Source organism: Prinia subflava, chromosome 1 (assembly GCF_021018805.1).
Source record: "Prinia subflava isolate CZ2003 ecotype Zambia chromosome 1, Cam_Psub_1.2, whole genome shotgun sequence".
NCBI classification, from domain to species: Eukaryota; Metazoa; Chordata; class Aves; order Passeriformes; family Cisticolidae; genus Prinia; species Prinia subflava.
Genome location: NC_086247.1, coordinates 42,496,388 through 42,523,984, shown reverse-complemented (window position 1 = coordinate 42,523,984; position 27,597 = coordinate 42,496,388). Strand labels below are relative to the sequence as shown.

Below are 27,597 nucleotides of genomic sequence, written 5' to 3'. Positions count from 1 at the left end.
TAATCCTGCAAGCCAGCTTCTGGTGGAGTTAGCTTCGAGCATTCATTAGCATAGCCTGGGCCTTTGACATACTGCACTGGTGATTTATGCTTGTGAATATTCATTGTGTTAAATCCAGTGGCTTTTCTGCTCACTCTCATTTTTTTAGAGAGTACCATGCAAGATACAAAATCTCCTTGCAACTTATAACCAGCTGCCTGGGGTAGAAATTGGCTGCATTTTGAATCCCTTTGCATGCTTGACAGCAAAGTACCTGCAGTGCAAGTACAGGGGAGACTGGATAAAAGAAGAGGCAGTAGGATAGTCACCTGAGTTCACTGTGTATGGTTGTTCATACTGGTCAGCTTCCACCCATCCTGAGAGCTGTCATGAGAGGGCAGGTAGGAGAATTGCAGAGCAATTCTGAAAAACACAAGGGAATCACAAAAGGGAAAAGGATAGTCCATAAAAGAACAGGCAGGTGGTAATAGAAAATGCTTCCAGAACCAGAGGCAAAGATACATGAATGAACAAGTAGGAAAGGAGATGCCAGATTAATTTTACTCTGTAAGTACAGTGATCAGTCTTAAACTTTGAAATACTGTTTCTGTTTCTGACATACCTTGGCTCTATGACCTTGAGAAAGCCTGGTTCCCTTGGGGTGCTCTGAGAAACCCTGTTAGTTCTGCCATTTGAGCTAGGCTGCAGGATAATAGGAGGGAAGAAATTTATTTTAGGGAAGGAAATGACAGACTAAGTGACCTCCATGTGCAAAAAGTTATATCAATGTCTTGATAGTATTTGGTACCCATTTTTTATCTATAAGACATACTGCAGCATGCTGAAGTATCTTAGTTTCAACTGATGAACTTGTTCATAGTATCTGTGAACTTTTACTGAGCATCTTATCTGCAAAGTATCTTCAGATCTACTGGGAAAGATTTACAATATTAACTGAATGTATGACAACTGAAAAATGAAAATGTTTAATGAATACAAAGGTGAGGCGTGGATACTGATGTTTTTCTGCAGAAATCACTGAGTGATGTCTCTTGGGAGGAGAGACAAGGGGGTGAGAAACCTGCACAACTGCTCATCACCTTGCCTCTGATTAGCAATCACTGTCTGAGAGCCTTTTTTAAAAAATGCAGATTTATTATTTATTTTAATAGGATTGATCTGTTAGCTTTCTTTTTGTACAAAAAGCTTTTTAAGGTTCTGCTTTCTATGCTAAAGCTGGAAACTTCAAATGGAAGTGTAACACTTCTCATGTTAACTTATTGCTATTTTATTGATAAGAAATATCAAGTGCTTATTAAACTCATCAAATACAGATATTGCTTCTTTCCATCAGTACTGAAGTGAAAAGGTAATTTTTTCAGACCTTTTAGAAGCAAACACTGTGCAGATTGCCAGGGTACTGCCAGAGAACTCAGGAGGTGTTCAAGGTGAAGCAAGAGGTAGCTGAAACAAATCTCTTGAGGATGAGGAGGGAGTACTTGGTCACAGAAGTAACAGCAAGATATCTTCTGTGCTGCATGTGTACAAAATCCATGCACTTATGGAATGCCATCTTCATTTCACTGAAGTCAAGAGTTTTGTCTTTGAACAATTTGGGCTATGATTTTACAATTCCTGTGGTTGGTTTCTTGGTGTTTTTTCATTCTGCAAATGAATGCAAATTGACAGGGGTAAACATAGATTCTTTAGCAATCTTGGCTGCTTAGTTGGGAGGGTATTTGCTATTTCTCATTTTGGTTTCTATTTTTACATGTGTACCATCCTCCATGTTAGCTAGTACCTGTTAGTGCTTGCAAAAATACATCACAAATTAATTAATCTGAGAGTGCTTTCCCTTTTGATGCATTTTGATTAAAAATGCTTAACCTTAAAATATTGGGTCCTGGATGCTCCAATACAGTACTCAAAGACTGCTTTCCTGTAGTCAAATCTTGACAGAAAAAATGGCAATAGTCAGTGCATTTGTACTTGTCATTTTTCCTTAAAAGAAAGAGCCATAAAAGGGGAGCATTTGTAACTTTTCAGATGACATCAGTCAGAGAAAATAGATTTATTTTAAAATCAAACAAAATTAACTATGTTTATTGTTTTAATGTTAGATATTGATGTCAACCCTTGATTTTTTTTTTTTTTTTTAATTAGCCCCTGGATATGGGCAAGTAGTTAGCATGACATAAATGAGGATGTTGTGGAAAGGCCATCATGGGAAATGTATCATAGTGAACAGTCTACTACAAAGTATTTGGAGGGACTGAGGTATATGGGAGACAGTCATGAAAATCTCCAGGACTATCCCCAGGGATGATTACACTGGGATCAGTGGTCAGGTGAAGGAATTGAGGTGGGGAAACTGAGCCTGTGTATAGTGGGAAGCATTGTACTTTCAGCCACGGTAACTAAAATGACTGTATTTCAATATAATAAGCCACGTGGAAAACCATTTTAATTTGAGAATTCTTTGTGCTTAGCCGTGTGCTTTTCTGCAATTCTAATGACATTATTTGGGGCATTATTAAAAAAAAACCCAACAAAATAACAACAGAACTCTTGGAAATTCTTCATCATGATGTTTTTATATTGATAAAAATTAACAATTTCTTCACCATTTATCAATGATTATTTTAAAGTGAATCAAATAAATGATTGTTTTTGCCAGCTTTTCCACACCATATTGTTGGTAGCTTGCCAGCTTGTTTACTGGATACTTGAAAAATCATGTTTGTTGTGTGTTTTGAAAATATTTTTCTCTTTAGACTAAAATACTGATGGTGGCGACAGTTAAAAAACATACAGAATTGGAAGACTAAGTTTTTGTTATGTTTTTCTTCTCTGTTTTTAGAGTTCCTCTTTTACGAAAAATTTCCAACTGAGCAATTAAAAAACCATCAACAACAAAAAACCGCTAACAGGCAAACAAAACAAAAACCCCAAAGTACAGTTTCCTTGGGGAAGTTCAGTCTAAACAAGTATACAGTAATAAATATTAGCAGAAATTATTTATTAGACAATCTTGAGTTAGGAAAGCTTCTTAACTCTTAAACAGTCAGTAGGATTAAAACATGCTTGATTTGAAGCACTTCCCAAGGGCTTTTCTCATTTGCATTTCACTTGCTCAGAGAACTTCAGGTTTGCATCCTTTTTTTAGGTGCTGTGGATATCATAGCTATTTGAGAAAAATTAGAGCATTCCTGAAGCAAGAGAGTGCATTGGAATTGTGTTTTAAGAATGAAGTGCTTGCTTACTGCTTTCAGAGTCTTTGAAATCTTTTATTTCTGGCTCATTTCCAATATGGAAGGAGTTTGTTTTCAGAGAAATATTGTTGCCAAGGGACAGATGTTGACTGTGTTGTGTTTAAAGCAGACTGATATTAATTACATTCTTTTAGCTATTCTGCTTCTCTGGATAACTTTAAAAGGTCCTTCCAATTTCCAGAATACTTAGGTAAGCTCTGGGAACATGAGCACAGTGTCTCGGCATTTACGTGGAAAATGTTTTAGAGAACTGGCGAGAGCTGAACTTATTTTTGTGCAGTTGAGAAGCGCCGTTTTCAGATGATTACACTAATTAATAACATAGGACAGCTTTAGCAAGTTTAGCGAATGCTGTGATTTCCCTCCCTTTCCTCTTTTGTCTTTCAAGTCTTTGTCTGAGCGAGTTGTCAAACAGCCTGTGTGGAGCACACCTTGAGCTGGCCTAGTGCTGGTGGTCCCAGTGACAGGACAGTCACTGCTCACCCCACCAGAACTTGCAGACAGTGTTGGTTGTTTCAGGTTTTCTTCAATTAGCTCCAGAAGACTGAGCCTAGCTCGTGTTTCTTAGTCCTCTGCCTATTTCAGTGGTTTAGATCATTTTGTTCTGTACTTGGTAAAATGCCACTTTCCAAGTATTTTTGCTTAATACTCAGTACTTTCAGAAACACTGGGTCAAGAGAACGTAATGCATGTAACAGCTGTGCAGAGCTCACCTTAGGGAGCCAACCCAGCAGCCTTAACCTGCTTCTGCAGGAGCCCTGTAGGAGAGTAAAATAAGTTCAGCCAAAGCAGGTAAATTTTCAGTCCCAGCCCTCTTCTCAGTCTTCCATGTCTCTGCAGGGTTGTTTTTTCTGCCTTCTCATCCTTTCCTGTCATCCCTCCCTCAATGGAATGAGTTCAGTGTGTTCTGTGAGTTTCTGGGAGAAGAGCTCCAGCAAAGTTCTGTGGGACTGAGCTCCAGCCCTGCTGGCTCCCAGCCCTGACTGCTGAGCAGTGATCCATCCCCCTTGGAGCTACCTGGAGACAGCCCAACAGCTTGTGCTCAACTTCTTAAACCTTCCTGGGAAGCTGTAGGCCTGCTGGACATGGATGAAGGCCTGCTTTAGCAGGCCTATGTTAAATCATGTTTTAACAAAAGGTTACATACATGTTGCCAGCTACAAGCTGTCAATGGAGGCATGTGTTTCTTCCTTTTATTCAGATTATGGAAGCTGACCTTCCTATTTGCTTGAATCCCTATATAAAAGCTCTCTTTCTTTCAGCTGCCAGTCATGATCCCTGTCACTCATAAGGCTCTCTCTGCTTTCCTCAAAACTTGCCTTAGATAAAAACATTAGCTTAATTCTCCAGACCTAGTTATTTAAAAGACCTAGGTGTTACTCATCTCAGTTGTCCCTCAAGAGGTGATCTTTATATTCAGGAGTTGATGTTGACTGACAAAAGATTAATGTGCATTTACAGTGAAGTTGTCCAAGTTATGTTAATAAATTGTCATTCCATTTGTGGGTTACTGGGTAACATAAAACTGCCTACATAAAGCTGTACCCTCTCAGTAGCATTCTGTTCAAATAGATTTATGTCTTTATTTGTTTAGGCGGTTTCAACAGAAATATCTGAGTATTCATCCGATAATGACAGCGTGGGAGAAGGAGAGGCACGCCTGGCGACCCCTGCTCCACGATGCAGTAGGGGATTCCAGCCGAGGTCGGGAGGGGACACGGGGGATGTCACAGCACGGCCGGCCAGCGAGTGGCTGAGGTCAGCGCAGGCCCTGCTCCGCACCCCCGGGAAGCAGGCGGGAAAGGCCCCCAGGGCCCCCGCAGAGTCTGCCAAGAAGAGGAAGCTGCTGAGGTAAATGAACTGTCCGCCTTAAGGAGTTATTTTTGGTTGGTTTTTTTTCTTAAATTATTCATGATACAATAAATACCAAAGTGTTGGAGTGTGTTTCAAGGGTAAGCATTTTAGAGATGCAAAGACGAAAAAACTTAATGTCATTTATCTGTAAGCAAGCAAAAAAGGCAAGAAAGAACTAAATTTAAAATTTCTGGTGAAAGCTCTCAATCTTGAAGTCCTGTTCAAATTGATTGGTTTTTGCACTTCCAATTATGCCTTACAGATGTGTGAGTTGGATATACTTCTGTTCTAGCTTCTAATCATTTCATTGCTTTGTGCCTCAAGAAAGTCTGTAAAAATGCTGTACCTCAGGTTTTAGGATTTTTTTTTCTGGTCCTCTCCAGATTTGTCAGGGCAAAATTATCCAAAATACTGTAGGAAAGGAGTGGATGAGCAATAGTTCTGAAGAGTGTAGGACAGAGTGTTATGTAGGCAATGGGAGGATGTATTCTTAAGGTGAATTTTAAGGGTCTGTGACTAAGTTAAATACATTAGAAAAATATGTAACTGCTGAAAGAAAGTAGCCTGAGATGGAGTAGTTGAAGCCTGATGTTCTAGCTAATTACAGAGCATAAATGGTCACTTGCTATATTGAATTAATGAAAGTTGTGTTAACTTAAATGGTATATGTGAAGATATGCCTCAGGCTGTGAGGACCACAATTACAAATGGTGCTGCTATACATCCCTACTGTTGTTTTAACAATGTGCTTCTCTTTTACAGCTGAATCTCTGTACAGTAATCAATTACTCAAAAAGTAAATCTTTAATTAATAGGCACACCATATTTTTCTCTGAAATATTCTTGGCTATTTCAAAATGCTGTCTGAGGAAACAGGTTTGAACGTCCTAATTACTGAGGATCTCTGTACTTAAAAGTGCTTTGCTTGTGCAATCAAGCTTTATTTCTTGTTACTTTAGAAAACATGCATACACAGCTGTACTAGGTCAGACCAAAGCTGTAACCCCCAAAAATGCCTTTTAGTGGCCAAAAGCAAGTATGTGTGAATGTAATAAAAACAGGATAAGTGTACAGTGGTATTTTGCCCAGGTGATCTTCCAGCTTTAAGCAGTTCCTGAGCTGTTTGTTACCATTAGTGGATTTGTCTTTTTCTAAATTCCAGCTTCATTTGATGACCTTTACTATCAACAGTCTAAATGCAAAAAATGTTTTATGGCAAAGATACTCTGACACAAGTGTATAAGAGAATAGATTGCTTTAAAAACAAACAAAACAACAAGACCAAACCATCCACAATTATATAGAATGTAATCTGTCTGGAGTGGCCAGAGGAGCAGAGCTTACAGAGCTTTTTACCTTCTGTCCTGTGGTTCCACTTTGGGTTCCTTTGGGAACAGGGAAGCAGGCAGGAAATTCCTCAGTTATGAGTGTTGTTTATCTAGTTATTTTGCTCATGCAGGTAATTGTCATCTTTTCACTCTTCCTGTTCAGGGCATTAATTCCACGTGTCTCTCCCATCCTTCCTTTTACTGCTGACAGAGAATATTTTCACTGATGTGATAAGTGGATGTAAGTTTGCATCCTCAATGTGAAAGCACAGGTTTTAGTGCTGTGGATTGAAGGCCACAGCTTCTGTCAGCTTCTTGATTGATCAAGTGACAATTCCTTCTTTGTGGTTAAATAACTAAAAGCTACAAAGCAGTTGTGGGTTTGTTATTTCTCCTTCCTTCCTACCTCTGCTGCAGATCGAGGCCACAGCAGAAAAAGCAGTGAGCAGGGGAATCATCCTGAAGCTGGATCTGGCCCATGAGCTCCCACTCAGATGGACCTTTTGGAACTCCTCAGTAGGTGGAAGAGAGCCACGAGTCTCTGCTTAGCTGGGCTCTCTCCAGGCCAGTGTCTAGGGAAGCAGGGGCTGAGCAGAGATGGTGCAGGTGGTAGAGCTGCCATCTTCCTATGTGAATTCCTGTGCAGTAGGTTCAACTTCAAATCCTGTATTGTGTATGCTTATTTCGTGGAGGAGTCCTGATGTAGGTAGAGTAGGTCTCCTCCTATTTTGTTTCCCCTTTAAAGAAAATAGAAAATATTTCTATTTTTATATCTCTTTGCTGTTTGACATGTGTAAATCTGTCTTCAAATGCAGAGATAATATTTTCAAGAAATTTTAGCTTATATTTTCTCTAGAAATCTAACAGTCATGCTGCAATCTCCATTTATATTTGCATTGCCTGGTTGCAGCTATGCCTCTGTTACATCAATGGGTACATTTTTTCTGTGCAACTTCAAAGAAAGCCTCCTAAAATATCCCCCGTAAACCCCCAAATCCCAAGCAAAACCAAATCAAACAAAGAAAAGAGCCATAACAGTCTCTGGAAAAAATTAGATAAGGTCCTTTCTAATGTCCTCTCTTCCTGGAAATCTCATGATGCTAAAATGGAAATGGATAGTTGCCTGGATGGGAGGAAAGAGTATTGTTTGTTTGACCCTATTACAGATGCAATTGTCATACACTAAAAAAAATTAGATCGAACCAACCAAAGCAACAGAAATCTTCAGAAGTAAGCTAATTATGGATGATTAAAATACATTTCTGCAATCCTAGCATTGGAAATTTGACTGTAAATTCAACAACTTTGAGTGTAAATAAAATGAGAAGCCCATCTATGAGAAGCCCAAATCATTATGCAGAATATACAGTGCTACTGCTGCTGAGCCAGACTTGAAGGAGCGTGTTGCAATTCTCCTCTGTTAGGGGTTAAGTGGGGTTTTGGAAAACAATCGGTGTCTGAAGACAAGAATGATGTGGCAGAAGCAATTTCTCCCCCACAATATCTGCTTCCAAATTCTCATATGTTTTCTTGTACTCCCTGTAATGCTAGTTTTGGTTTTCCAAAGTGTCCTAAGTGAAGATTATTCTTCTTTCTACCATGGTCCCTAGGGGAGAGCAGGTAGTCTGTGTGGTGGGGTTTGTCCTTCAGGGGTGCTGGTGGTTCTGAAGAGCTGTGCTGTAGGAGATGCCAATTTGTCATGGTAGAAGCAAAGCAAATCATCTCTCACTCACAGCAATCAATGCCACTACTCAGGGCATCTTCCCCTTAAACACTGGTATCATGTGGTTGTGTAGTTGCCCTCCTCTAGTTAAACAAGACTGTTGATGGATGCAGTGGGAATATAAAATTTTCCCAGACGTGCTGCCAGATCCATGGCCTTGTACTGCACCTGTGAGCGACTAAGTGAATCGAGAATTAGGTGCTACTAGTGGTAGTTGGTACTGAGATGAATTGCCATGGTGATCAGGTCTAGAGGTGTTGGGTTTACATCCTCCTGCCCTTTTATTCCATCCCAAAGCTTCAGTTTCTCAGCTTGAGCCAGAACTTCAGGGGAAAATTATGCAAATGATTTGTAAACCTGGGGGGAGAGAGTATATATTGCGAAGAACAGCTTTCAAGAAGCTCTTCTTGTAACATTGGAAATTCATGTTAATGCTGTGGGGTGAAATGTCTAAACTGTGTTAGTTCCAATTCTTTCAAAGTTTGTGTGAAAGAACGGAGAAATGTAGAGTATTGCAAGTTTTAACCTTTATTACATAGATTGAACAAATAACTGTGTTGATTCAGTATTTGTTGAGAAGAAAACTCAAAATGCATGTACTCGGCTTCCCTTGTCTATAAGTAAACCTTTCTTAAAGGTTTTCTGGATTGTTTACTTTTTCCGTTAAGATTTTATTTCCATCAGAAAAAAAGAGTCTGAGGTTCATTGTAGGAAATAAATATCTTAAGTTAAAAAATGTTAATTCTGCATCTAACTCTGTCATGTTGCAAGTGCTTATCATTCTCAAGAATAAGGTTTGGCTTTTTGTTTGTTTTTTTTAATTCTTGAGTGGCTGTTTATAGTTCAAGAGAAACAGAATTTCCCAAGATTTTATTTAAATTGTCTTATATCTACTTGTATGCAGACCACATACAAATCTGATCAGCTAAAATTAACTTGTGTTATCAAAAGAGGAGAAAATGACAGAATGTGCTGGTACTATGGGTAGTAAAATAAAACCCAGTTGTCACATGAGGCCAACTGAGGTAGTGAAAATAAAGGAAATTGCCTAGGGAAGAGGGAGCTGGCACAATAAAGCAGACTTTTACTCTGAAATTGGGACTGTTCTTTCTTACATGCATCCACAAGTCGCATGAGGGTGTAACAACAACAGACTAGCCCTTTAGATGGTCATGTTCTTAAGCTAATTTTAACTATTTCTATAACTATTTAACTTTCCTTTGCTAGTGAATTTCTTGTTGGATTAGGAAAATACAAATGAAGAATGTCATGGCCACAATACAGATGTACCACTTGTCATCACTGACAGTGTACAGAGTAAAATTAGTTTGCACTTAGAGAAAGTTAAAATGTAATTTTTCTTTTAGAAAGCATGGATGGTTTCACTGGTTTCACCAGGTTTTGGTTTCACCAAATGTTTGGTGCTAATAGGGAAAAAAAGCTCCATGTTTGTCATTGGTCACAGCCAGGACAGCTTCATGGAGGAGAAGTCCTGCTTGTAATCCCTTCTATGATAGGGTAGCTCACCGAGTTGATCTAGGAAAGCCAGTAGATGTGATCTTTCTGGACTTCAAAAGCAAAACTTTTGATACTGTCTCCCACAGTAGCCTCCAGACCAAATGTCCAGCACACAGCTGGATGACTATGCTGAATGATGGGTGAGCAACTGGCTCACAGGTCAGGCACAAAGGGTTACAGTGACATCAGGCTGGGGTCTGGGCACTAGTGGGGTTCTGCAGGGCTCCAACCTTGGCCCAGTTCTCTTCAACATCTTCATGAACTACTGGGATGCAGGATTCAAGGGATACTAAATGAGTTTGCCAATGACACTAAATTAGGAAGAGCTGTTAAGTCTCTCAAGGGCAAAAAGGCCCTGCAGAGACCTTGACAAGTCAGAGTACTGGGCAATCACCAACTGCATGAAGTTTAACAAGGGCAAGTGCACCTGGGATGAGGCAGTCCTGGTTGTGTGCACAGACTAGGGAATGAAATTCTGGAAGGCAGGGCTGCAGAAAAGGACCAGGGGGTCCTGGTCAATGGCAAGTTGAACACAAGTCAGCAGCGCCTTTTTTATTTCTTTTGGAAGTGGCCCATGGAATGGAAAGGAGTGGAAAGGGACAGCTGAGTGTCACTTACTTCACCAGTTAATGTGAAAGTAGGAGAGAAGCCTTTTCCTTGCTTTGAAATGAGAGAAGGTGGAAATTGCCCAGTCTTGAAATGGGGATATATATTTGGTTTGAATTATATGGAGTCCTGTGTATACTGTGTACAAGGAGACAACTCAGTAAAGAGTGTTGTCTTCAAATTAGGTCTGTAAAGGAATAAACTTGGATGAATAGAGGGTTATTTTTGATAAGTGTCCTGCTGAAAGAAAACCTTAGTAAATAAACACAAAGAGATCTCCAGCACTTCAGAAAGATTGAAAATTGCTTTCCAAAACACAACAGACTCACTAATGCTCTTTTGTTGTTGCTGTCTGTTAGCCTCATTGGAGTTGGGAGATAGGAACCAGCCTGGAAGTCACAGATCAGGCTCGGTATTGCTTTTTGCTGATAGCTGTCACAAAACTCTTCAGTCCTGCTGTTAAAGTTTGTGGGAAGGGCAACTACCAGAACCTGAGCTGTTGTACAGGGTGCTGAGCTTTCTTACGGTCGTCAAAGCTGTCTTTCATGTGGATATTGTTAGACACGGACAGTAAAGGCAATGTGTTGTTTTAAATACAATGTTTCAACAAGCTCAGATTTAGTATGGAAATAGGTCATGAATTGCTGCTTTTAAATCTGCCTGCCTTCAGGGAATTAAAGGAACAAAATAGTTGTACTGGAAGTTTTGTGATTAAAAATAAAAAGGTTGTGGGCAGTGGAGATTATATCTGAGCAGTTTGACTTCACTGAACAGCCTTTGCATTAAGAGTTTGCCAAATGTGTTCAATTTGCTCATATTAAAACATTTTGGGGGCAGGTTTGAAGTGCTGATCAGTAAAGTATACATCCTAAACTAGTTTTTATTATTTCAATAAAATAGTTTGTCAGTTCCCTCTATTTCAGAATTGATACTTTAGTAATCAAAATATATTTGCTAATTTTATACACATACCCCCCAGATGCTGGCTTACCTCTTGCTGCACAGCCAGGAGTGACTCTGTATAGTTCACAGTATCTCACAGCACATGCTTGAGCATTTTGCAGTGTGGGCACCTGTACTGTTTCAGAAGGAATGAGTAGTTTTCAAATGCTGTTGTCAGAAAATCTGTTAGCTTATGTAACCGAAATCACCTTTTCCTTTGTTTTATGTGTTTGAGCTAAAAAGGGGGTTGATCCTCCTGGGTTGCAGTGGAGTTTAAACTCCTTTGTTCCTACCTTTTTAAAAGAAGCAAACCATGAAGTACCAACTGTTGTTCTGGCCATACAAAGCCTTTCTGTGCATGGCACGTCTTTGAACTGTGTTTTCTAATTTCACAAACTATGAAACAGTATAAAAACAACATTTCCGATGACCAGCTGAGAACCTCTCATAAATGCATTCTTAGTTATATTTTATGTTCTGCAACCAAGCTGATGCAAATTACTTTATGAAGTTTTCTGTTTAAACTATTTTTAACCATATTTGGAATGTGAATGGAAGTATGATGATTAATAAATATCAGTGTACTTAGCACAGAGGGCTACTAAGGTTAGTCAGAGTTTTACCTTTCATGGACTTTTGTGATAACTGCTATTTTAATACAGACATGGTCAGCAAATTAGTAATGAAATTGTGAGCATCACTGGGATTCTCCTGGTAGTCATATCAGGCTTGAAACAGGAATAGTGCCTTGCTGTTGTGTGGAGTAGCCACGGAATCAGAGACTTGCTTTCTTTCCTTCGTGCTACAAGGCATTCCTGCCATAGGTGTAACAGTAGTGGGCTTGCAGAAGAGTAGGGACTGATTGACTGGACACAACCATAGCCCTGTTCAGGAAAAAGGGGGAAAATCAGGCTGTAAGCCAATAATAGCTGCTGTCTTCTACAGGTATTTTAAGGCTTTCTTGAATTGTTGGAACAAATAAAATACATTTCTCTGACTGGCGTCTATGGAGGGAATGAAGCAGGAGGACACTTGTATTGGACAGTTTTCTTTCAGCAGAACAAGTTTTTAAGCTACTAACTGTATAGTGTATTGATACAGTCTGACCACAGAGTTCAGGTGGAGACTCATGCATGCAAGACTTTTACACAAGCAATTTGAAAATGCATTTTACTGCTGCATTTTTAAGCCTAACTGAGCTGGCATAGACCAATTCCAGCATGGCTCAAGTAGGTCACCCAGCCAAGCTGAATTACAACTGCATCTGAGAATGGTTCCCTGGTAAGAAGAGAAACTGGGTGGACAGTTTGTTGGTGTCTGTAGAACTGTTTGCCCACAAATGTCGTGGTGTGGTAATGGTTCAGTGCTCAGGTTTGGAGGGAAATGTGGACGAACACAGTGTTATCAGCAGAGTAGGTTATCCTGTATGAAGTTTTGTGCTTGAATGTGCTGCTCTTGGAACCAAAGCTTCCATTGCACTTCTGTATTAGTTGTCTCTTTGTCTTAAAGTCCTTGCTGATTTTAAGTTAACCAGGATTAAACAAGGTTGTTAAGCTTACCTGGAACTTCACTGGAGCCAAATATTTTCTAAACATTTTCATTTGTTTTCCTCCTTAATATAGCAGGGTTCATAGCTTGTTAGGTGTGGGTTTATAGCTTGTTAAGTGTAGGCTCTTCATTTTGAGGCTTTGGGGATTTTCTTCTTCCTCTTAGTTTCTTTCCTCTCTGCCTAACACCATAGAGATGTAGCAATGTAAGCTGCAAAACTTCTATAGGTCTTTTTGGCTTAAATGGGGCTCTTGTATTTCAGAGTTCGTTCTGTGATCTGCTACTTAGATATTTAGCCGCTACATCTGCTAATTCTTGTGATAATTATAATATTGCAAAGAATATAGTTGTTCATTAAAAATTCAGCTGATACTGCTAACTACTTTTTATATAATGTGTTGACTTGTCTGTAGATGAGATGGCTTAATAACTGGTAACTGAAGAGAGATTTTTTTACAACTCACCTAAGTCCTGCTTAGCCTTTTTGGCTCCTTCTCAGTTTCCACGGGTGTGTGTCTTCCCAGTTTCACATTTATGATGTGAGCTTTACCAAGCTATTTGTCTTTTTTAACTAAGCCAAAAAAATTTCTTCATGTGCTCAAATAGTCATAAAATGGTTGTATGCTATCTCTGTTGATTCCTAAAGCAGTTTAACTCAAGGACCCATTTCACCTTAGTAGAAAACTTTATTGATATTTTCAGTAGTACTTGTGGAGAAACTTTACACTGCAACAAAAGAATGAAATAGGTCTTTATGCAAATAACCTCTTTGAAGCCAAATAAAAATGCTCAAACACTCTCACAGTGGTCCAAAGCTCTTTGTAGTAACCCAAAACCAGCTTCCAACACATACATCTTCTCATTCTTAAAAGTGAAAAATTATATCTTCTGGCTTTGAATCCAAGGGTAGGAATTGCTTTAGTGTTACCTTAAGTGTATTTGTGCTAGATGCCACTCCTCTGCTCCTCACCTTGGGAATGCTAAATTAATTTCGTCTTGGAGAGTGTTCAGACCACTGAAACTGCACACTTGACCCAGCTTGTGAAATGAATCATAGGGTCAACTATGGGTAAAAGAATATTTTTGTGATCACTCCTTGCCAACAGACAAACAAATCTGTGAGGGAAAATAAAACCCAACCTGTTATAACTAGTGGTTACACTGGTTTGTTTTAAGTTTGCAACTGTCTCTGGTGTCTAATAGGATCTGTTCATAAGGGCAAGGGAAAATTAGGAACTTTCTTTTTACACTCCTTGTACTGGAGACAGGACTGAAAACATGAAGATTTTGGACACTCAGATACTGAAAATGTTTTGTTGCATGGATTGGCCCTATGTGCATGTTCTGTTGGGAGTATAACTCCTTTGGAAAACTCAAAAGTAGGAGAACTAATCTACAAAATGTCATTTTACTGTATGATTCTGCCTCTAAGGGTCAAAGCATACATACATATATACACATATACATCTGTCCTGTGGCTTGTCACTTGGCAAAACTGAGAATTCCTTTCTTCTCTGCAGGGGTGGGCTAGCTGAGAGGTTATGTCGACTCCAGAACAGAGAAAGATCTGCCATTAGCTTTTGGAGGCATCAGTGTATTTCAGATGATAAAATCACCTCAGGTAAGAAGCATTACACAATACCACTGTGAAAGTATTATACCTACATGTTTGTGTTTATGGCCCATGCACAATGTAAAAGTGAAGTTTATATTATTTTCTAGTCTTTCCTGACTTGATTGTCTTGATTGTGTTCTGAGCTGAAAATTGCATTTCTGGTAAATATGAAGGTTTCTAACAATTCAGTCATCATTTGAACGTATAAGGTAAAGGATATATTTTAAGTATATCCATCCATCTAAGTTCTTCAGAGCTCCATGATTTCCAGCATCACATGGAAAATAGTGTTTTCAAAAGACTGTAGGACAATTCAAGTTTTAATTTATGGGTGTTCAGATTTTTTGGTTGTTTTTTTTTTTCTTTCTTTATAATCAGCCTTTTCTCTTGTTCTTTTTGCTTTGTGGTCACTTCTTGCCAGCAAACAAACATGGATAAAAATTCATGGATAGGTGCTGAAATTGTGAATGGCACCAAGTGTGAATAAGTAGAGCACAACTATGAAATGAGTGTGAAGCATAACTACAGTGTGCACATCAGTTATGAAAAAGTGGGAGTCATGGAAATTAGTTACTCGTGACTGATAGCACCACCTTTAAGTAGTGTTTTTTGAGAGGTTATGGATTCATAGGTTTTAAGTATAAAGAAGTCATTAACTTCTCAGTGTGTGACTACAGTCTACAAAATCTAAAGTCTAAAAAGCATTTATTCTGTATTAGGCTGACTGCTTGTTTTTCAGCTTATATTAATTTGCATTTATTTTTCAGAAAGTCCTCTGATCTTAATTTGAAAACATGTGGATAAGTGAATTTATCATTTACCTTGAGAGCTTGTCCCCAGTTCTACTCCCAAAGTTTTAAAGGTGGTTTTTTCTTCCAAGTCTGAATTTGTCTGGCTTCAGTTCCCCTCTTTTTTTGTTTCTTACTTAAAGAGCTCTAGTAGGTGACATTTTCCCTTTCTGGCCCTTGCATAGCAAAACCTTTGCTGCCTCACAGTTTTCATAAACTAAACGGACTGAGCTCTTTAAGGGTCTCTAAAGCATTATTATCAGTGTTCAAGTGACTTTCATGGCTTTTTACTGTACACTCTTGAACTTTTCAGAAGGGTCTTAAGAACAAGAATAGCAATTCTATGTGTTCTTCCAGTTTTAGTCTCATTAAAATCATTGGCCAGGTCCAGTTCACTTCTCAGCCTCCTGGATATCCGAGGCCTATGATGAGTGTTTGAGTCTGGTTGGGCTTTGGTCACAGCACAGTGCTGGGGATTCACCTTGAATTGATTGTCCAGTGTGATTTTGTAACCGCTACAGCAATTTTTTTCTGAGATGCTGTTTCCCACTCTCCAGCTACTCTTTCTGTTTCTTCTGCTTGAACACAGGGAACTATTTGTGCTGTATCCTGGCTGATTTTACTTAAGCAGTCCAGCTAATCATGCAGTTCAGATCACTGTGTAGCTCAAGCCTTTCCTCCTGTAGTCACAGATTTGCTTGAGTTTGTGGTATTCACACAGTTTCTTTGTCATTGATGAAACCATTTAATAGCATGAGTGTTCACTTGCAAGTCCTGCTAGAACTGCTGTTACTCAGTTATAATTCTCCACTGGTAAAAAGCTCTAACTGCAATTCACAAAGTTAGCTCTCAGAATTTTATTTTTTTTGTTGTTGCATTCCACTCAAAGGGTGTGTTACTTACAGTGAAAATGGTTGATTTTTTATAAGAAGGTTGTATGATCTAGAGTTATGCCCAAACTATTGGCTAGAGCTTGGTCTCAGTTTCTCACTGGAGCTTTAGAGGGCTTACGTCCTTTGGCCATTTGCATCCTGTGTGTTCAAAATGCCACCCATGTGGAATAATAGCACATTGTATTTCTGACCTTAATTCCTTACTTATTTTTCCAGCCACTTTTCCTAGATCTGATGTCAGGTTAGTTGGTCTCAAATCATTGTAAGCCACTTCATTTGCCCTTCCTGAACAGTAGCATAATATCATCATCCTTTCAGTCTTCTGGAATTTCACCAGTATCTAAATACACTCTAGAAAGTGACATCAGGGAACCAGAGATGTCTTTAGCCAGCTCTTTTCAGAAATACTATGTTGAAAATTGTACAGGCATGTTTACTTTAAACCATGGGAGGTTACTTCATCATTCTTATGTGGTGTGAGGGCATCCTCTTGCTGCTTCTCAAATATGGAACAGAAACAGATATTGAATATGCTTTCCTTTTTAATAAAATGATTTTTTTAATGCACTCTGTAGTAACAGACCTGCAACACTGCTAATATGTTAATATTCTTTTTGTCCTAGTTCCATGTGAATCGTTATAAAACCTTGTGTTTGGCTGCTCACCATTTTGTTAGACCAACTTCTAGACCAAAATATTCCATGTTAAACATCTGCCCCTGGCTGAATTCCTTTCTTTGATTTTTCTTTCTTTCAGAAAATGAGTCAGAATTCGTTAGCATTTTATGAGAAAAAGGCTATGGGAAAATACCTTGCTCTGTTCTTAAGTACACTTAAAAAATTCTGATGAGTGTCTTTAAGATGATTTAGTTTTGGCAGCAGATGAACGATTTCTGGGATATGCTTTTCCATCATAACAAAAAATGTACAAGAAGTCTTTAGGACAAACTACTGTTTCATTTACCCTGCAAGCATTTGCTACAATTTCTGAAAAATACTGAACATACCATAAATTTAGGAATACTCTTCGACTTCACATCTTCAATGTCACTGCCAATTCTCAATCCTTATTCCAAAGTATAATGATTATAAAATAATCATTAAAATAGCTGTGATAATATTTTGGGGATACTTTTTTATCTAGGGCAAAATTTGTTTTTGATAGTTGTATTCTTAGAATGACCATAATATTTTGTGTCACCAAAATAAAATTGGTGTTTGATTTGGAGAACATCAGTTGAAATGGTTGAAATGTTAGTAATGTAACTAGATAACCTTTTCTTTGCTTCTAGTCAGGAATGTGAAGTGTCAGCACACCAAATATGTGTTGCCACTTTAAGCTTTCATCTCTTTAGGTTCAAGTTAAGGCTGTCTCACTAATTTAAGAATCTTCTTGAATTTTGTCCCTCTGTTTTGCCCGGTAATATTTCTAAGCCACACTGTTTCCAGGGCTGTTTCTGACTTGGGCACAGAATTAGAGGAAACAACTTCTCAAATGACAAACTCATCTGAGTCACTAAAGAATCCTGAAGATTAATGTGGAGGATTGAAGTAACTTAGTTGCCAGGAGAGCTGTCACGTCATTTTGGATATCCCATAGACATGCAGACCAGAAGTTCATTGCTAAAGCAGTGGGAAGCAATTTCAAATGAGATTGGTTTAAAGTCCTCCTTACATATGAGATTTAAGGAAAAATGTTTCCAGAAGTTCCAGCTGTCACCCCCATTAAACATTTCATATAGCAGAATTTTATGCTTTTATTTTGTTCTTGCTTACTTTAGGTTGTATCCTTGTCCATGTTACTCAAAACCTCCTAGATTTTGGCTTAATTTTTTTTTTTAATCCTGTCTGTTACCTCTCTGACCCCTTTCTGTAAGTAACCATTGTGGTTTGGCTGCCTCTTGGTCACTGGGATGAATCACTGCCCAGAAGAGAGCACCTCCTTTCAGCACGCACTTTCTGGTGTTTATGTAGCACGCAGGGTCTCACTTGGACTGACTCATTCTGCAGGGTAGGAGAAACCCTTTGCTTTCTCAGATTTTGACAATTTTGGGGCAGAGTCACATTCTACAGCTGGTCCATGTGTTGGGATAGGCACTCACTAAGGATATGGGTTTCTGCAAGGTGAATCCCATTTCTGTAAATCAAGGTAACCATACCAGAGGCCCGAAGGGAGGGAATACCAGAGTTTGCCTGTGCTACACAGCATTGGTTGGATGCTTTCTGTGGTTCACTTCTAACAGAGGCAAATGCCAGGCTCTGCCACAAATCCAAAATTTTCTGTTCTTCACAAGATGTAAAGGGGGGGGCTGAGGTGCAGGCCACGTTACAGCAAGTTTCTGGTCAGCCAAGCTGATGGTTTGAGAGTATTCTGTGCAAGGGCTTGAAGACCATTTGCAGGCTTTTTTCTGTATGCAGTGCGGCAACTTCCCCATGAAGTTTCCTGTTTGGGCAAAGAGGAGATCTGGACAGCTGAAAGAGAGGGAGGGAAAAAAAAACCCAAAACCCACAACAAAAACCCAAACCTTTTTCTTGTCAACATCTGCTGGAAGAAATAGTGGTTTTCTGAGTTACATTCAGACAACCTTCCTGTCTATAGGAGGGGACACTAATAATATTTAAAGCAAACTCATGCAGATTCCTACTGTAACTTCCAAAAGTTTGCTTTCTATACATCCTACCCTCTATTGGTTTTGTTTGTCTTGCAGCTATCGTCAAAGCAGTTCTTTACCTTAAATGCAGAAACATTTTATTCTCTAGCTTAAAATCTGATTCATGATTGTGAATTTGAGTAGTGAATTGACAATAAAGCAAAACCACTGATCTTTTCTTCCAAACTGCTCCTTGCTGTCAGAGAAAAGTGGCCTTCAAGGGGCAACAAATTTTCAGTTTGCTGAGGCAAGTGGAAGCACATACATGAGGGGAGGAGGATGAAGCTCTGGAGATGAGGACAGGGTTTCACATGTAACACATTTTCAGGAGGGCTGAAAGGCTTACAGAAAAGGACATAAACAATCACTCTCCCTCTTCCAGTTTCAGTGACCAGTTTAGAGGATGGGAAGAAGGATTTTAGCAGCTTGAATGCCATGAAACTTGTACATGATGAAGAAAACATGGGTAGCCCTTAACAGGGTTTCCTTTATTATGTAAAATTCTTCTAAAAAGACAGAAGTCTGAGATTTGCTGCTGTTGTTTATTTTCTTAGTTCTTGATAGTTTGTTTTATTACTTAAGAGTTAATACTATAAATTAGAGACATGACAAGTGGCCAATTTTTTCTGCCTACCCAACTGTCTGAACTTGTTACAGCACTGGAAAGGAAAAAATCAAACATGAACTTGTCTTCTGCAAGCAAGAATTCTTTGTATTGTTTTTGTTTTCCTATGAGAAACAATAATGACACGCATAGTCTCTTGTAAGCTTTAAGTAGCTTACATACATTCTTATAAAGAATGTATAGTGTTTAAAGCACAGCCAAATTCAGCAGACTTTTAAAAATTTATATAAATGTGGCAAGAAGCCATCATGCCTATGAGAGACTTGGTGTGTTTCTGAGAAAAGTCTTCTTGAATGGCTTCAGAAGTTACCAGCCCAGGAAGAAAAACAACATGTATAGATCAGAATAGCAACCAGATGGTTTCATACAGGTTGTGAAAACCTTGGAATCCAGACCTGGTTTTCAGCATTGCCTTTGGATTACAAGGGTCTGCTTGGTATCTACCTGCTTGCTTTTGTTATGCCTGCACCTGCAAGTTATACATGAGGGAAAAGGAAGAACAACAATGGGATGCCAAGCAAAAGAATGTTTTTGTTTTGATTTATGCCTGTAATTTGACATTTTATACTTTTTATGCTTAAGAATGAAAGCAAAACTTTGTGGCTTGAACCAGAAAGTGGCTGGCTATTATTCCACTGCAGATAGTATGTTATGTCCCAGGAGGGTGTCTACTAACTGCAGTTTTGGAACCACATTTGACAATTAGAAGTTAAATGATGTTGGGATGGAATAATGCCTTTGAAAAAATAACTGAGTGAGACAAATTTGGAAGAGTGTTGCTAGTTTTCTTTATTAAACAAGGCATAAAGTGGAATTTTCTTTGTTTCCTTTATGATTCCATAATGTGTATTTGACCTATTCATCTGAACCAAAGGCAGAAAATGACTTTCATTTTTTGTGCAGCAAGTACTATTCCCGACCTCAATTGCCCTCTATTCCTTGTACTTTCATTGGGAAAGTTTATTTTCTGAAAGCTTTTACCTAGGATTAGTAGAAATTTTACTTGAGTGTAACACCTGTATTTTGCATACTGCATATTTCTAAAGAATTTCCCAGTTAAGAGAAAGTATAACTTAACTTCTCAACCATATTGTTTAGAAATGTCAGCTAGATATGTCAGGTACAGTACCAAGTTGCTTCTAAATTGCAGTTTGTGTATACTATTTGTTTGATAGTTCTTTGAGCAAAAGTAACAGAAATTTGTTTTTCTTAAAAGTATCTGCCCTTTCCCCATATCATTCAGATATCACTAAGATAAAGAATTGTGACTGTTTAGCTGGTAAGAACAAGTTGTCTTCACTATTTTTGCACAAAGCATGTTAGCACTGCATTTGTTAGCAGTATTTCTTATATCAATGTGGCTTCAAGCAAGCTCATCTTCCTCCCTTGTGTCTTCTTATGAATTTGTCATGGCTTTATTCAGAAAGCTCTACTCACATGAGAGGAATTTTTAAATTTATTTGAAAGGACGATGGTGAAATAGTCTTCCTTTTGCCTCTCGTCATGCTTGCTTGCTCTCTTTAATCCATGTGACTTGTGAGGTAAGTCTTGTGGCTGAGTTTTGTCAGTATTGAACTATCTTCATGATAGTTCACATGTATACTTGTGGGTATGTATATGCTCCTTATTACTATAGACCTGTCATTATCACGGTGGTAATAATTTCCACTCCGTTCTCCTTCATGCTTGGATATGAGGTGGGATTTTTTCTGGAATGCTCAGTGGAGCAGAGCCATTCACTCCTTGGCATTTTCCTAAGCTCCAGTTTTCTTTTGTGTTTCTAAGCTTTCTGCATTGGTACTAGGGCCTTTATGAACTTATTTCTGCCTTGTGTCATGTGATTGTTAAATTCAGTTATATTCAGATGGGCACATCACATCCTTCAGCCCTGTAGGTGAGATGCATTCCTACAATATTGCAAGATTTTTAAATTTTCAGGAAGAATGGAAAACTGAAAAATTCAGGAGTGCCTGCTGTCGTAGACTAAACTTGGCTTTGTTGATGTGGTGGTGTTACTGGTACTTCTGCTGGTCTGATCTGCATGGAGGTGCACTGGCTATCCCAGCTGACTCATTCAAACCATGCAGAATCCAGGTTGCTGTCCTGAAACACTTTGTTTCACTCTGTAGGTCTTGCAGAGACCTCTGCTGCTGGAGTTCTATTGACCAGCTCTAAACTCTAAAGAGAGTTTGCTCCCTTTGAGAACTTTCCATTTAAGGCTACAGGTGCTCTTTTGGAACACTTGAACAGTAGCATTTTAGCAAAATTCACTGGAGTGAGGTGAAACTGGATATGTTCTTACTGATATTGACATTTGATGCATTTTTATACATCAAGCGCCGTGGATGGTCTCCTTGCAATGTGTTCAGCTTCCTGTCACCGTGTCACCAGAGAAACATAAAACATGTGGTTCCCAAGAGATCATAATTTCTATATTTTCCTCCTCATTTGTCTTCCTTATTGCTAGTTACAGAGTTATTAAAACAAACTTTAGAGTTATATTTCAGGCACTGAAGCCAGAATGTCTGAACATTTGTTTTTTTTAAATTGTGCTCAACGTTTTTTTTCCTTCTCTCATCTCCAAACTGCTTTTTGGTTGTTGAGAGTCAAAGCAGGCTGGCTTTCTTCTTAGCCTTGATCCTAGGCTGCCCTTGGCATGGCCAGTGCATCATCTGTGTCCACGTACATTCAGTGTTGATGTGACTTAAATATATGTGTCTGCTGTGAAGCCACTGTGTTAGGGCTGAGGATGAAGGGCATTCCGTCTGCCAGAGACTGTAAAGTCATCTGAAGTCTTGAAAGGGCTCAAGACCTCAGGGTCTGTGAGCTCCAGTGGAATGGGTAGTGCTTTTTTACCCCTTTTTTTTTCCTCTCCCCCTCTTTCTTTTCTTCTTTTTTGTTTCTTTTTAACCCTCCTGGAATTCAGAGTAAATGCAGAACATCTGCAAAGTACTGCGTCAAAATATATTTTGATGTCATGGTATATGACTGGGTGTATGACTGAAGGGCAGCATCACCATGTGTACTAAAGGAATAAACAAAAATGAAAATAAGTACCCAGGGAAACGGATGCATTCAGTGTGAAGTTTTTTTGTTCATCTCCCAGGCACTGGAATTGTCTTTGTTTGAGCTACTTCATGTCTGGGTTGCAAATTGGAGTGAGAAACCAACATCCCAGAGGACACCTGGAATTAAATAATTAACTGTGTTTGTCAGAGCAGATCTGTTAGGTGGTTAAACCAAAGTGCCTCCAGCTTAGGATCCTGTTTCTGCCACTGACAAGAACTACCAAAATGCCTAGAAAAAATGGTTACATGGCTAAGATTGATGATACTTTCCCAAAGTATTCTCCCAAATACCTCCCACAGATCTCAAACTCAGGAACTTTCTAAACTAGAATTACTGTCTGTGTTCTTAGTAGTTCTAAGTAAGTTTTTCTCCTACCAAAAAGTTACTGGTTCTTTTTCTGAACCCATGCATACAATATAGACCTGTTTTGATCACACAATTACAGAGCATCAGGCTTTTCTGGAAATTATGCCCAAGGTCATTGCCAGGTCTGTTCCATTACTACTGTTTCCCTGTGATTTCAAAGGTTCTGCTAATAGTGGCAGTGAGAGGTTGATGTTCCATTTGCCTAGGTTTGGATCAGAATTTCTTCATCTTTGTCAGTTTCTTGTTTTTTGTCTGGGAGGTGAGGGAGGTTCTTGCCAATCACAGCAAGGTGATGCTTGCCTGCTTAAATGTCCTTCCCACCAGTCAGTCTCTCTCATGGGTTTCACTCCTTCTGGACCACTTGCAAAAGGTACAGGATCTAATTTGTTTGATCATGGTCCATCTAGCCATGATTTCTGTCTGTTGCTTTTCAGAGTGGCATTCATCTCAGTGGTGTTCTGCAAAGGATGATGTAACTAATCTAGCTCCTAACTGGTACCTGGTTTTTCTTGTACATTGTCCTTTCTGTGACTAAAATGTTGATTCAGTAGTAGCCAGCATGTTACTGCATGTCTTCATGAAGATTTCTTTTTTTATAGAAAATTCTGTGAGAAGTGAGGGAGCATTATAGGCCTTGGTGGCTGATCCCCTCCTTTCAGATGGTGTTTTTCAAGGGCACGTGTTGTACATTTCAAATACCTCTGCAAAATTCATACTCAGCCAGATTTATCCGTGCCTTTCTGGCTTTCTTTGTGGCACCTTAAGCCTTGTGTATCAGTGATTGAATTACACTTCATGCCCCTGGGATGAATAAAGCCTCTGTTTATATTTGTGGGGCCAGATATTTCAGATGATCCTTGATCCTGTGTCAGTGGATGTTTTCTCTGACTTTCCAGCTGACTCTCTGAAGGCTGTGGAGAGATGCTGGAAGGGGCAGCTGTCCATGTTAGGCCGTGTTCCAGGACCAGTGAGCTGCAGCAGCCCTCTGTCACCCCACAGCACCCAGGGCTTTGCTGAGAAATGCACCTGTGTCTCACGCTGGTCAGGCTGAGCTGGGTTTCCATCTTTATCTCCCTCACACATTTCACTTTGCAGAGGCATCTGGAACCAGATTGAATATTTGGAGAAGGGCCTTCACTGAAAGCATGGTTGATAGTTAGAACAGGCTCCCCACAGCACCAAACCTGTTATTTCAAGGAACATTTGTTGTATGATTTAGTGTTAGGTGATCCTGTGAGGAGCAGGGTGTTGGACTTGAAGATCCTTATGGGTCTCTTTCAACTCAAGATCTTCTCTTCTGTAAGAGCTTTGTTAAGCAGTCCTCAGATTGCTGATTGCTGCTTCATGGAAGATTTCTAAAGGCATCCAGGCAGCTGTGTGCTCACTCTCAGCAAATGTGCATGTGTACTTGTCTCTCAGTAGGAGAATAAAGGTTACCTTGAAATAAGTAAACTGAAGTGGCTTTGCAGTTAGCTGAATTAGCTCATTAATTTCCCTAGAAGCTAACCCTGAAGAAATCCACGAGTATTCTGGGAAGCAGAATGGGAAATGAAGAAATCTGCAGTGTAGGAATGGGCACAATTGCAGCACAGTTATTGATTGCACCTTTTAAAATGCGTACAATTCTTTATTTAAGATGACTAGGTATTGCCATGAAACATGCACATCTCCTTGAATTTCCTGGGCTGTAATTCTGCTTTGCAAATGAAAGTGAATGATAACTTCAGCAAGCAGTTGGGAATTTACGTAAGCTATTGGAGGGTAAAGGAGAGCACTGCAAAACCCTAAAGTGAGCTTTTCACATGGATGAACAAACAAGTAAACTCTGGAAACTGTAGGATGTGCAGTGATCCAGCCTGTCTCCTCACCCACAAATTTGCCCTTCAGTGTGCAGCCACATATGTTTGATTTATTTTTGATTGACATAACAATACAAGAGCCAAATGTATTAAAACCAAAGCTACATTCGAACTTTGGTGTTTCATCATGTGCCAGCAATCCAAAGTGCTTTTCCATGTTGTTCAAGAGAACACTATCATCAACAGTAATAATAATTTCAGAGTAATTAAACTAAACTATCTCTGTGCATCTAAATAAACAAATACATTGTGGTTCTGTAGAATGTGTGTGTGTGTGCCAAGTGTGAGACTTGGCTGCTTGTCGAAGTTGAGATGCTTTTAGTGTAGAAGCATTCTGCTTCATTTAGTATCAGCTCCCAGTGTTTCCACTAATTTTATGCTTGCAAGAGACTCTGGTTTCTTGGTACGATATTTTTTGCTCCAATGTCTTTTAGGAACTTTCATACAGATATAGTTCTTGATTTACCTGGTATTTTTAACTGTTTTATTACAGTCAGAGGTATTTAAAAGAAAAATGTTACTAGACTGTCATTCATTGTCTTCAACCTGCTGCATCAGATGAATAACATACGAGCTGCTGACCAGTAAGAATTGTCATAAAATTCTGCACGCAAGAAATGCGTAGTTCAGAAGTGATGAGCAGTCTCTCTCACAAGCTGTCTTAATACTTTCTTTTAATAAACTGTTGGTGCATTTGAAAATTGAAACATATTTTTTTGTGACTTGGTTTTTAAAGTGGATGTAAATGCAAATTGTGCTGTATGTCTAGAGGGAAGAGGTAAATGCTTAGTTACTTTAAAGGATGAGAAATTTTGTGGTTAGCAGAATTTGTTTATGCATGCCAAATGACTTGGGGTTGACAGAGTACCACAACTGCAGCTAGTCAGGCGAAACAGAATTCAAGTGTGAGTATTCTAAGCCCTTCCCTTCAGGCATAGAAAACTAGTCAGTGTTCACTCTTGTCAGAATTTTCACATAAGCAAACATTATCGCAGTGTAGTGAGTAAATGCAGTGGCACTGTGATGTTACAGCTTTCTCTGAGAAGGGGACAGCAGTGAGGAGCAGCAGCAGGGACAACCATCTCTCTTCATCAGTCACTTTCAAAGGACTTGGCAGAAAGGGTTGATTCTCCTGCTTCTCCGATCTGGAAAAGGAGGCCAAGCTGTAATGGCTTGGGCAGAAGTGGCTTATGTACATCTTGTGTCAGGCTGTCTGGTGGAACCCTTTATGCAACTGGAAAATACCAGCTCAGGGGAAGCAGAATGCTTTGCAGAAGCATGTTGCATGTGATGAAAAACGGGTTCACATGAAAGTGGTTTTGAGAACAATTTGGTTTTATATTTCCAAATTGCTTTATTTCAGTTTCAGTATGAAATTTAATAAAGACAGAGACAGAATTTTTTATTTTATTTTTATAGACTTCAACTTTATTGAATAAATTTGAAAGGTTTTAGGGCCTGGTTTCTTTGGTTTGAGTGTCTTGAAGATTGGGTTAATTTTTTTTGAAGTTTCTCATAAACTCAAACTAAAATATTTTGATTTATTTTCCAGAGGAAAAACATTCACAGTTGTGAAACGAGCCTTAAAATAAACAAACAAATAACTAGTACAGCTCTGCTGTTAAGTTCCAGTATCACATTCACTGTTCCTCCCCTATTTCTTCTTTGCTGTGGGAAGACAATAATTTATATTGGCTGTTTTTCTTGGGATGTTGTGTTTTTTCCAGTGCAACTTGTAAATCAAAAAGCGCAGAACTGGGGCTCTGCTGCCCTTGTCCTCTGGGACCCTTTTCTGCCCCACTAAATGCTTGTAGCATTCAGCAGGGTAACAACTATTCTCCCCTCAGTGACCAGAGTGCAGATCTGAGTAAGGCTGGGTGAGAATGAGAATAAATCTTACATAATCTTGTACCTCAGACCAAGGTATGTCTGAGTAGCTCTTGCCGTGTGCAGAACACAAAGGGACCTGGGAGTAATTTCATTTCAGTGCAAAGTTGTTTCTTGTTCAGCAGAGATGGAAGTGCTAAGAATTGATCTGTGTAGATCCTTTTATCTGTTCATGTTGCTTTAAAACAAGAGAGCCTTCTGACTACCTACTGATAAAATGGATGATCAGTTTTGCAATAATTATTTTTAGGCAGTGCATCTTACTCCTTATTTCTCCACATTTGTCCCTCAGTGTGAATCATCAGCTTTTAGATGCCTTGTACTCTTCTAACTTGGTTCCTGACAGCTGCTGCTTTGAGAAAGGTCAAGGAGTACAAACACAACTTCACTTTTAACACAGTATTTGATTATTCTGTTTTTAAATAAATGCATTTTTTGCATTATCTAATAAAAAGGATTGAACTAAATCAATGAGTTGCAAGATTTAAACGTTCAGGTGTGGTGGGAGAGTGCTTCTTGTAGGGAGTTTGTGGTTTCACTGGTATTTGGAAGAAGTGCAGGTGGGATTTTTTCTTTACAATTAATAGTATCTATAGAGAAAACAAAAATTACTGCAAAAGCTTTATATAAGTGTTTTGATAAAGCTGTGTATTCTACTCATACATGGATCTATCATGGTCAGACAGATGTGCAGACCACAGAGGGATGCACATCTTGGGAGTGCCAAAACTTCCTTCTTTCTCCTCATCCAGATTTTGCATTTTTATTATTCATTTTCACTTTCTTTCCAGATAAATCTGGTGTTTTAATTGTGAAGATCTTAGAAATATTTGAGGAGTGCACAATACAAGTTGCCATCTGCCAGCAGCTGGAACAGTCTCCTGCTACGCTTTCACCCGAGGATGCTGTCATCAATGCAGAGGAACCAATAGTCAAAGTCCTCTTCACAAGGGAGACAGCAGCTCACCTGAAGAGCAGACCACAGGATGTCATCCACATCTATCCCCCATGGTGAGTAAGAAGGGGCCACTCTTGCTGTAGCAGTGCAGAACGAAGTGGGGTCAGTAGAGTGCTG

At 39.1% G+C, this 27,597-nt stretch overlaps 1 protein-coding gene across 3 annotated transcripts in view; it reads left to right on the top strand.

Moving 5' to 3' along the window:
- SPIDR (scaffold protein involved in DNA repair) overlaps positions 1–27,597 on the top strand; it is a 194,790-nt gene that overhangs the window by 47,008 nt on the left and 120,185 nt on the right. For all 3 annotated transcript variants that reach the window (XM_063394537.1, XM_063394529.1, XM_063394520.1), the window contains exons 6-8: positions 4,846–5,102; positions 14,291–14,391; positions 27,314–27,533. In XM_063394537.1, coding sequence (XP_063250607.1) covers positions 4,846–5,102; positions 14,291–14,391; positions 27,314–27,533 — 578 coding nt within the window. The remainder of the gene's footprint in view (positions 1–4,845; positions 5,103–14,290; positions 14,392–27,313; positions 27,534–27,597) is intronic.